The 11037-nt window shown below is 34.9% G+C and overlaps 1 protein-coding gene and 1 pseudogene across 1 annotated transcript; both read left to right on the top strand.

The window, feature by feature from the left end:
- LOC113859165 (protein DMR6-LIKE OXYGENASE 2-like) lies at positions 1-1696 on the top strand. Its single transcript, XM_027491982.1, has 3 exons — positions 1-568; positions 722-1049; positions 1126-1696. The coding sequence occupies exons 1-3, from the start codon at positions 60-62 to the stop codon at positions 1369-1371; spliced, it is 1083 nt and encodes a 360-aa protein (XP_027347783.1). The 5' UTR covers positions 1-59; the 3' UTR covers positions 1372-1696.
- An 883-nt stretch (positions 1697-2579) lies between these two features.
- Positions 2580-10888, top strand: LOC113859943 (annotated as a pseudogene).
- Positions 10889-11037: the final 149 nt, after the last annotated feature.

Genomic DNA, 11037 nt, shown 5'->3' with positions numbered 1-11037 from the left:
CACTGATATTGGTCACTTCCCCCTCTCTCTTCATTATCACTTGTCAAACTCTTTTTCTAATGGCTTCAACTGCTCCTGAGTTTATCCAACAATGCAACAACAAAACAAGTTTCATAAGCGTTAAAGCGCTAACTGAATCACCTGAACTCAACTCCATCCCACCATCATACACCTTCACCACCAATCCACGTGATGAAATAGAAGCAGATCCAGATGATGATGATCCAATCCCTATCATTGATTATTCTCTCTTGGTCAATGGTACACCTCATCAACGGTCCAAAACCATCCATGACTTAGGCAAGGCTTGTGAGCAGTGGGGATTTTTCATGCTCATCAATCACTCGGTGTCAAAAATCCTCATGGAGAAAATGGTTGATGAAGTATTTGCATTTTTCAATCTCAAAGAAGAGGAGAAGCAAGGGTATGCAAGTAAGGATTTTATGGACCCAATAAGGTATGGCACCAGCTTCAATGCTTCAATGGACAAAGTTTTATTCTGGAGGGATTTCCTTAAAATTGTTGTGCACCCAGAATTTCACTCACCTGACAAACCAGTTGGGTTCAGGTTCTAGCAAATTCTCTACCACTTTTTGTTGTTACTCTATGGCCTATATGTGCTAGATTTATTTATGGCTATGAGATGGTTAGAGCTAAGCATTAGCCATTAGGACCGGACAAGATATCCTGTATGCTAAATTTGCTTGTTTTGTTTTTGAAGGGATACATCTTCGGAGTACTGTAGAAGAACCTGGAAAGTGGGAAGGGAACTACTCAAAGGAATATCAGAAAGCTTGGGATTGGAATCCAATTATATTGACAGAACAATGGACCTAGATTCTGGTTGGCAAATGATAGCTGCGAATCTTTATCCACCTTGTCCGCAACCTGAGCTTGCTATGGGAATGCCCCCACATTCTGATCATGGCCTATTGACCCTTCTCATGCAGAATGGGGTTAGTGGCCTTCAAGTGCTTCATAGTGGCAAGTGGATCAATGTCAATTCAACTCCAAACTGCTTATTAGGCCTTGTGTCTGATCACCTTGAGGTACACCTTTTTTCTCTTCTAACAGTAATTTTGACTATGTGATAACCTCGTACGTACCCTTTTGTTTTTGCAATAGGTTATGAGCAATGGAAAGTACAAGAGTGTGTTACATAGAGCAGTTGTGAGCAACAAAGCTACAAGAATGTCCTTGGCAATAGTAACTGCACCATCGTTGGATACTGCGGTGGAACCAGCTAAAGAGCTGCTAGACAATCAAAGTAATCCAGCAGCATACGTTGGGATGAAACAAAGAGATTATATGCAACTTCAGCGAAGCAACCATCTTTATGGGAAGTCTGTGCTAGACAAACTTAAAATCTGAATTTGAATCATCTCGGGAGTTGCCTTAAGTAATAGTCTCAAAAGTTTCGAGTTTGTGGCAAGTAATTTATAAAATATAATAAGCTAGACAATAGGGGTTTAATTTTTTATGCTACTTCAAATGAGAAGGACTCCTTGATTTGATTTCACAAGCACGAACTACAGAAATTCTTAAGCAATGTTTGACACACAGTTCCACTGTTCTGTTTTGTTTTCTTCAATTTCACCTTTTTAGTATGATTAAAATGTATCACTTCGTCATCTGTATGTCTTGTTCTATTCCATATTTATAATGTATCAAATGTAAAATATATCTACGTTTCAACGTAGTCTAACCGGTTTACCAGTCATTTAAGCCAGAAATTTTATCTTGCAGGCGTCATGAGCTAATAGGATAAAAAATGGAAATATTTTTGCTTTTTTGGTTGCTATATATGAACATATCGGGGAAGAAATTAAGGCTTATGATAACTTACACTCAAGCCGTTTCCTCTGTTGTTAAATAGAAAGGCGTTTTGTTTTCTTTCCCAAAGAAAAGGCTTGTTATAAAATATCATGAAATAAATTTGATGAAACGAATTTTATTTTCCTTTTATGTCACGTCTTTTGTTTTAACTGAATTAGCATTAAGCATATGCTTATTTGTTTAGATCCTTACATCTTGAGCACAGTTTGATGATAAATATAAAATAATTTGTACCATAATTATTATATTATGTAGTTGTTAGATGATGTTTTGAGTAATTGTTTAGTAATCCGTATTTATCGGCGTAACTTAAGGAGAAATACGCACTAAACAGTAGGTATTACACCTCTATCTCTGGCTTAGTAATTTTGATGTTATATTATGCAGCAGCAGCTCGCTGCATTGTGAATGATCGAAGTTTTATAGGTTCCTGAAAAGCAGAGTGGATTAACACTTACTTCACTCAAAAGCATCATATATTGAACTTCAGTGAGGCATCCAAATGATTGGTTATTTTTAGGGAGATGCTATTACTTTCTCGAGCTGTATAACGCCCGACCCTTCAGTCCCTTCTATGATAAAAATGAAAAGTTTCTAACTTCAAATAATAAGAATAATAATCATAATAACCACACTGGAAACGACTCGAGCATTTGCTATCATGAGTCACAACTCTTATTTTCATGGCACATATATAAGACTAATTTTGAAGCATTCTTTTTGTATAACTTGTGGTTGTATGAATGCAATCACGACTTGCTTCTAAACGTTTGTATTTTCAGGTAACCACATTTGTTTCATGAATACAATAACTGGATTCTCACACAAGTTTCAATGTTATCCCATATAATATGCAAGATTTTCCGGCAAAGCTATTATACATTTAACTTCTACAAACAGATCAATCATAATTGATAGTTTTTGGTGTAGGTGAGATGAGTAAGATAGTTGAAATGTTAATAGGAATAGTTAAAAAATGGTAGTTGAAGAAGTTTTAGTAAGAGACTCAAGAGATGGAGAATTGATGTCTTGATTACTTCTTCTTCGTATTGTTTATAATGGGATGACTTGCTTATTTATAGGCATCTTCCACCATTAGGTTTTGGTGGTTCCATATATTAGAACTATCTAGAAACTTGAAGATTTACAATATTCTAGAACACTCTCTAGAAGTATTTACAAAATACAAGATCTAAATGATTTTTTTTAGATTTTTCCTAGTATTTTTCTAGACTATTCTAGAAATTTGTATTAATTTCTAATAATAATTTCACCAATGTAAAATGTAACATATCCTTTCAATTCTACTTTCCTGTTTTTCCTGCGTAGGGTAGGACTACATAGGTTCCTAACAAAGCTGTATAACTTGAGCACTACGCATTACTAGTCATCTAAGGTTCAAAATTTGTCTTTGCCAAGAGTGGAATAGTAAGGAAATCCAATGCATACCATTATACTTGTCACATTCATTAATCAAGTTTAGGCTAAATCCAATTGTCATTATAGGTTACTGCCTCCAATCGTTTATCAATTGGCCTTGAGAGAGAATTAAAGGGAGATAGAAAAATTCAAGTGAAACCATTTAAGAGCCTGTACTGTGTTTATCTCTCTAGTGATATTGCAAACATATTTCATTTCATAGACTATATTACAAATATGAGTACTAAAGCACGTATAGAAATATGTAGGTTAAGCCCCCAAAAGCTTCTCCTTATCAAACATAATTGAGGTCATTTTACATCCATTTGCTTCTACTCCCCTAAGCTTTCAATTTTCATATTCATCATATGTATCACATTCTTCATTGCATTGCACATCCGGTTCTCCCTTCGAACTCCACCACCACCATCATCATGGAAAAGTTCCATCTTTAATACCACTCACACCTCCATCAATTATACCAAAGAGCTAAATTCTGTGGTCCACAAGCTTCGTTCTTCAGTCAAATTTCTTCCACTAAAGGATCTCTGTTATGCACACAAAGCCCTCAAAGGGCACACGTACTTGATTCATGTGAGTGCTTGCACTTAAACTCAAGAAGAAAAAGGTGAACGAATTTGTCAAAGATCAGAGAGAGAGAAAAAAAGATTTATGAATATCAATGATTATATTGATTTGTGTTTTTGATACAATGCTAAGAGTATTATATATATAATTCAAGAAACTAATTATAGCAAGAAAAGAAAAATAGAATAACAAACTAATATATGAAAGTAACTAAATCTTAGCTAATTAATTAAAAACATCCTAACTGAATAAAAAAAAAAACAGAATGAAGACATCATTTTATCTCTAATACCCCCTCTCAAGGTGGGCATGTATATTATGAAGACCCAACTTAGAAACAGCAAACTTAAAAGAATTAGGATAAAGAGGTTTTGTGAACACATCAACCAATTGACTTGCAGAAGGAACATGAAGCAATCTAACAAGGCCTTTTTGAATTTGTTGTCTAATGAGGTGACAATCAACCTCTATATGCTTGGTTCTTTCATGAAATGTTGGGTTTTTAGTAATTTAAATTGCTGATTGACTATCACAAAATGTAGAATAAGGAATTGGAACTGGAATCTGCAGATCATTAAACAAGTATTGGAGCCATTGTAGTTCACAAGTTAGTGAAGCCAGGGCCCTATACTCAGCCGCAGAAGAAGACCTAGATATGATAAACTGTTTTTTTGATTTCCAAGTAACCAATGATTTTCCCAAAAAGACACAATAACCAGTAACAGATCTTCTGGTTGTGGCACAAGTTGCCCAATCAGAATCTGAGAAAGTCTATATCTTAAGAGGAGTATTGGATGGATAAAAGAGACCAAACCCAGGTGCATTCTTCAAGTACTTAAGAATTCTCATTGCTTGCTGCATGTGCGGTTCTCTTGGGCAGGAAACAAATTAACGAGCTGTTGGACAGCAAAGCTAATGTCAAGCTTAGTATTGGTCAGATATAGTAATCTGCCAATGAGTCTTCTGAATGGAGAAGGATCTGAAAGTATAGTCCCTTGATTAGCATGAAGCTTGACACAAAGATCTGCAGGAGTAGAAGAAGGCTTGCAGCCAAGCATTCCCGATTCAGAAAGTAATTCCAAGCAATATTTTCTTTGATTTAAAATCAGACTTGTCTTGGATCGAGCAACTTCAAGACCTAAGAAATATTTAAGAGGACCAAGATCTTTAATATAAAATTTGGAATGAAGCTGATTTTTCAGAGACTGGATCTCAAAAAGACTATTGCCACTAAGGACAACATCATCAACATAAACCAATAAAACTGTGATCATTGAACCTTGAGTCTTGACAAAAAGAGAATTATCAGCAAAGCTTTGCTGGTAACCCAAGAAGAGAAGTTCGAAAGTTAATTTCTGGTTCCAATTATGGCTTGTCTGCTTCAAGCCATATAGAGACTTTTGAAGTTTACAAACAAGCTTTGGATGAGGAAAAGAAAGACCAGGATGTGGTTTCATGTAGACTTCTTCATGCAAGTCTTCATGAAGAAATGCATTGTCAACATCTAATTGATGTAAGAATCAATTGTTAGCACTAGCAACAGTCAAAAGAACTCTAACTGTAGTGAGTTTCATTACTGGTGAGAAAGTTTCAAAGTAATCAACTCCCTCTATTTGAGTAAAGCCATTGGCCACTAGTCTGGCTTTAAATCTCTCAATTGAACCATCTGCTCTGTGTTTGATCCTGTAAACCCATCTGCAGCCAACTAATTTCTTGTCAGGAGGAAGATGAGCCAAAGTCCAAGTATGGTTTTTGTCCAAAGCGAGAAGTTCAGATGCCATAGCCTGTTGCCAATAGTCACTTTGACTTGCTTCTTTGAATGACCTAGGTTCAACTTGTGCAAAAATGTTGTGACAAAAAGAAACATGATCAAGTGAGCATTTATCATAAGAAAGGAATAAATGCATAGGATAAGGAGTAGAATGAGATTGAGATGCAAAGGCTGCACCACAATAATATTGATCCAAGTATCGAGGTCTGTTTTTAACTCTAAGAGATATTTTGTTAGGAGGAATAACAATTTGAGTATTTTGATTATCATTAGAAGTAATAGAATCATTAACAGCATTAGAATCATTATCTTTATTTGCAACAACTGTGGCAGGTGAAATTGGCAAAGTAGATGGGAAATCAAAAAGAATTATGTCAGTTGTAGAATGTGTATGATCAATAGGAATTTGAGAAGTATTTGATAGTGAAGTATGATAAGGAAATATGTTTTCATGAAATACAATATTTTTAGAAGTAAAAATGGATTTAGAATGTAAGTCATACAAAACATAACCCTTAGTTCTAGGTTTATAACCAAGAAAAATACATTTTAGACTTCTAGGAGCAAGTTTGGTTCTGCCTGAAGTGAGTGAACTAATATATGATAGACATCCAAACACTTTATGGGTAGATAAATCAGGTTTAATTGAGTGAACTAGTTCATAAGGAGATTTATGATTGAGAAAAGGGGTAGGCAATCTGTTAATAATATGAACAGCAAGTTTGAGAGTACGAGACCAAAAAATATTATGAACTTTAGCTTGAAACAACAAGGCTCTACCAACATTGAGAAGGTGTTAATGATTCCTCTCAACAATGCCATTTTGTTGGGGAGTCTAAACACAAGAAGTTTCGTGAAAAATGCCTTTTGCATTATAGAAATCATTTATGAAGAACTTTTTTCCATTATCATATCGTAATTTTTTTTAGTTTGCAGGAAAACTGGTTTTCAGTTAGTATAATAAAATTTGGAAGAATGGTTTTAACATCACTTTTGTTTTTAACAAAAAGAATCCCAATGAATCTGCTATAATCATCAACTATTGTTAAAAAATATTTGTAACCTTCAATTGAAGTGATAGCAATAGGACCCCAAATATCAGCATGAATTAATTCAAAAAAAGATGTGGTTCTGTTAGTACTAGTCGAGTAGGGTAATTTCTTTTGTTTAGCAACACAAGCATCCATAGGATTAAAAGAAATAACAAAATATTGAGAAGCTAAAACTTGTAGAATTTTATTAGAGGGATGACCCAATTTCATGTGCCACAAGGTACAAATATTTGTATTATTAACAAGAGCAGTATGTTGTAATGAAGATTGGTAAGAATACTTGAATCAGTACATTCAAGTTGTTATTTCCTAAGAGATGAAATAGGCCTTAATACTTTTTAGTTACTCCAATCATCTAGAAGGTAGTTCTCTGCACAATAACACAATGGTTTTTACAGAAAATGACAAGACAATCATTAGAATTAATTAATTTTAGAATAGAAATTAATTGAACAGAAAAGTCAGGAACAAAGAGAGTGTTATGAAGAATAAGATTTCCCAAAACAATTGTGCCGAAAAATTTAGCAGGAACGAATTGTTGATTAGGCATTCAATTTGAGATAGAAGAAATTGGTGTAAGAGTGGTAAAGATAGATTTAAAGGGGCAAATGTGGTCAGTGGCACCATTATCCAATATCCAAGTAGAAGAGGAAGGTACAGAACCTGATGGATTGATAGTACATTGATGAACACTTGGCACTGGAGGGGAGGGTTTTTGTGACTGTTGTAGCAAAGCAAGTATGGCTTGATATTGTTCATTTGAGAAACCAAAAGGAGCACCTGACTTATCAACCTCTAGAGCAGAAGAATCAGAGACGGCAGAAGGTTCAACAACAGCAATGTTGGCAGAAGGTTTAGAAAGACCAACAGAATTTTTGTTGTTTTGATAACCTGGTGGAAGTCCATGCTTAATCCAGCAATTCTCAAATGTATGATTGGTCCTTTTGCAATGATCACAATACTTGTTATTTCGTCCAGGAGATTTATTGAAACGACCTCTTCCTCGAGAATTAGAAAAACCACCATGATTTGGAAAAAAAGAAATGTTGTGAGAATTATCTCAAAAATTTACATTGGCAATAGATTCTTGTGAAATATTGGAGAAAGAACCACTGAATTCACGTTCTTGTTGAAGAACTAAGGAGAAGGTTTTCACAAGATTAGGCATGGGTTCCATGAGCATGACTTGGGAATGAACCTGAGAAAATCCATCGTTGAGGCCATGAAGAAACTTGATAACGCAATCATCATCACGTTATTTTTGAATTTTTGAGATTAAACCACGATTACATGGAGTAGAACACGTACAAACTAGAACAATACGATACATTGAAAGCCCTTTCCACAAAATCTTAAGACAAGTATAGTATTGTGACACTGTAGAATCACCTTGCTTGCAATTTTGAAGTTTCATTTGCAAATCAGCAATTCAGAACTTGTCACCATGCGAGAAATGTTCAAGAAGATTGGTCCATATGTCAAAAGCGGTATCCATCCACATAACCGATTGTTTAATCGAAGGCGTCATGGAGCGTGTGAGCCAAGACATCGCCATTTTGTTACATCTTTTCCAAGCTTCACGAAGAGGATCGGTTGAAGCTGGACAAGGCAGTGTACCTAGCACGAATTGTTCTTTGTTCTTTGTCTCGAGAGCGATGATCATGTTGTGTTTCCATTGCTGATAGTTGTTATCTGCAAGTAGAGGAGTGACGAGAACAAGAGAAGGATTTTCTCTTGGATGAAGAAACAAAGGATTTGCTGGATTTACAAGGTGATCCGAGGGACTGTTGGGGTTTGCATTGACCGGGTTTGTATTGTCACTGTTTGCCATATGAGAAATCAGAGAAAAATTGTGCAATCAAGAAGGAACAATGAGAACAATGGAGAGGATTTTGAGTTTGCAGAAAAGAAGCAAGTTTTCATAGAACGCAATGGCAGAAGACAATCTGTGATAGCATGTGAGTGCTTGCACTTAAATTCAAGAAGAAAAATGTGAACGAATTTGTCAAAGATCAGAGAGAGAGAAAAAGATTTCTGAATATCAATGATTATATTGATTGGTGTATGCTAAGAGTATTATATATACAATTCAAGAAACTAATTATAGCAAGAAAGGAAAAACAGAATAACAAACTAATATCTGAAAGTAACTAAATCTTAGTTAATTAATTAAAAACATCCTACCTGAATAAAAAAAAACAGAATGAAGAAATCATTCTATCTCTAATAGTTCATGAGTTCCATGCATGATACCCACAAGGATGGTGAGGTGCAATACCCACAATTCCCATCAGAATCATCACTGGGTCGGCTTCTATGTCTCAAAGGGCGTGACACCCATGATGGGTCTTCGAACTCGTATGCTTTGGCATGGCCAGAGGCTTTTCCTTATAACACCACCTTCAAAAGAAAGGTTTAACTTTTGTGTCATATAACCACTACAACTACGAGAATTTGTGGCATGGTTTATCAGCTATGGTCCCATTTGTGGCTTGGAATAAGATGAACAATTGCTCAATATTGCCCTCAAGGTGGGTCTTGTATCATTAGGGTGAGCTTAGGTTCAAGATGGGTTTGTGGTTGGGCTCCTTGATGGAGGCCACTTTCAATGGGCCTCCAATTATTGAAAGATTTGAAGAAGAAGGGCCAATTTGCTTGGAGGAGGCTGTGGTTATGAGGCACAATGAGGGTGGCATGTCAAAGGAGAGAAGGATGGAGGTGTATGATCTAATGAGGTGTAAGGCTAGGATGTACTGTAATGTGAGCTTAAGAGGTAGCAATGTAAAGCTCAATGATAGGGGATTGCCAGTGATAGTTATGACTTTGTTTTTGAGGACAGGGCCACGATCTTTTAAGAATGACATAGTTGTGGCTGAAATCTTTCACAAAAGAGTGTGCTAAGATGGAAGGTTGCCGGTTTATGGTAGCTCATTCCAATAATATCACCTTTTGTGAACAGGTACGCCATTATTAATCTCATATATCTATTAAAAACATGCATGTAGGACTCAAATCCTGTCTCTTTTTCATGTTCCCTATTCTGTCCCCAAGTAAAACTACTTCTACCTAATAAGAAAATGGTTTTTCTAACTTGAGTCCAAGGGCATACAACGAAAATTTATGTATAGTAATTTATATCAGAAATCACAAAGACTAACATTAAATACTACAATTTTTAATAAAAACTTAACTCTTCCATCTTTGAAAAATAGTTATTCGACACAAAGACTAATAAGAAATGCATTTAATTATCTTATTTTTATTAAAAGTCTTATGAAATTTTTTATATACTTATTTTAGAATTTGTTTGGGCAATAAACGAATACAAGGGAAGATAGAAAACTAATTCTGAGATAATAATTATCTTAAGGGTCAAATTGAAGGAAAAAAATTAATTGTACCTTGAAATTATAAAATGACTATTATTTTTAAAAAATAAAATTAATTAAAGAGATTATTTTTCAGACCGATAGATTACTATTTATTGATTTTTTTATCATACACGTATGAACACACGTTACAAAAACTAATAAAAAATATATTGCGATATAATATTGCATAATTTTATTGAAAGTGTAGAATTGGCAACAAAAATATGAGTGAATTTGAATACATACATCACCAAAGAATTTTGGGGTAAGATTAAAATGAGATTCATTACCTTTCCACCATAAAATTTGTCATATTAACCTCTATTTTCATGCTTAGTTTCCCAAATGTTCATCTATTCAGTAAGTGAAGTATTGTCATAGAAACAAATAGAAAGGTCAATGACTAACATGTACATCATTTGGCCAAACGAGTTACATACCTGTTTGTTGAATGCAGGTGAAGTTGATGAGTTTGACAGATATTTTAATATCTCCACATGGTGCTCAATTAACCAACATGTTTCTCATGGAAAGAAACAGCAGTGTCATGGAATTCTTTCCCAAAGGTTGGCTAAACCTTGCTGGTGTTGGCCAATATGTTTACCATTGGATAGCAAGCTGGTCAGGAATGAAACATCAAGGAAGCTGGCGGGACCCAAGTGGAGAAGTTTGTCCACATTCAGAAGATGATCGAAGATGCATGTCTACATTCAAGAACGGTAGAATTGGACAATGAAACCCATTTTGCAATGTGGGCTAGAAATGTTTTGGCTGAGGTTAAAACAAGAAAGATTCAAGAAGCTTCAATCAAGAGCACAGCTATTAGTTCTGTTGGTTGTGCTTGTAGCTAATTAGTGTCACTTTTAAATCTCATATATTTTCTATATGCTTATATGATCATTAAGGTTATTGAATCCTTAAGATGGCTCAAGTTATAAGAGGGTTTTGGTTTCTTTCAATTGCGAATGAAAATAAGAAAATCATGCATTTAGTTCTTTAA

Source organism: Abrus precatorius, unplaced genomic scaffold (assembly GCF_003935025.1).
Source record: "Abrus precatorius isolate BTA unplaced genomic scaffold, Abrus_2018 Scaffold2, whole genome shotgun sequence".
NCBI classification, from domain to species: Eukaryota; Viridiplantae; Streptophyta; class Magnoliopsida; order Fabales; family Fabaceae; genus Abrus; species Abrus precatorius.
This window is presented reverse-complemented; position numbering and strand designations above follow the sequence as displayed.

Coding starts and splice junctions, on each gene's coding strand:
- LOC113859165 (XM_027491982.1), top strand. CDS start 60: ATGGCTTCAACTGCTCCTGAGTTTATCCAACAATGCAACAACAAAACA. Junction 569..721: donor GACAAACCAGTTGGGTTCAG/GTTCTAGCAAAT, acceptor TTGTTTTTGAAG/GGATACATCTTCGGAGTACT. Junction 1,050..1,125: donor TTGTGTCTGATCACCTTGAG/GTACACCTTTTT, acceptor TTTTTGCAATAG/GTTATGAGCAATGGAAAGTA.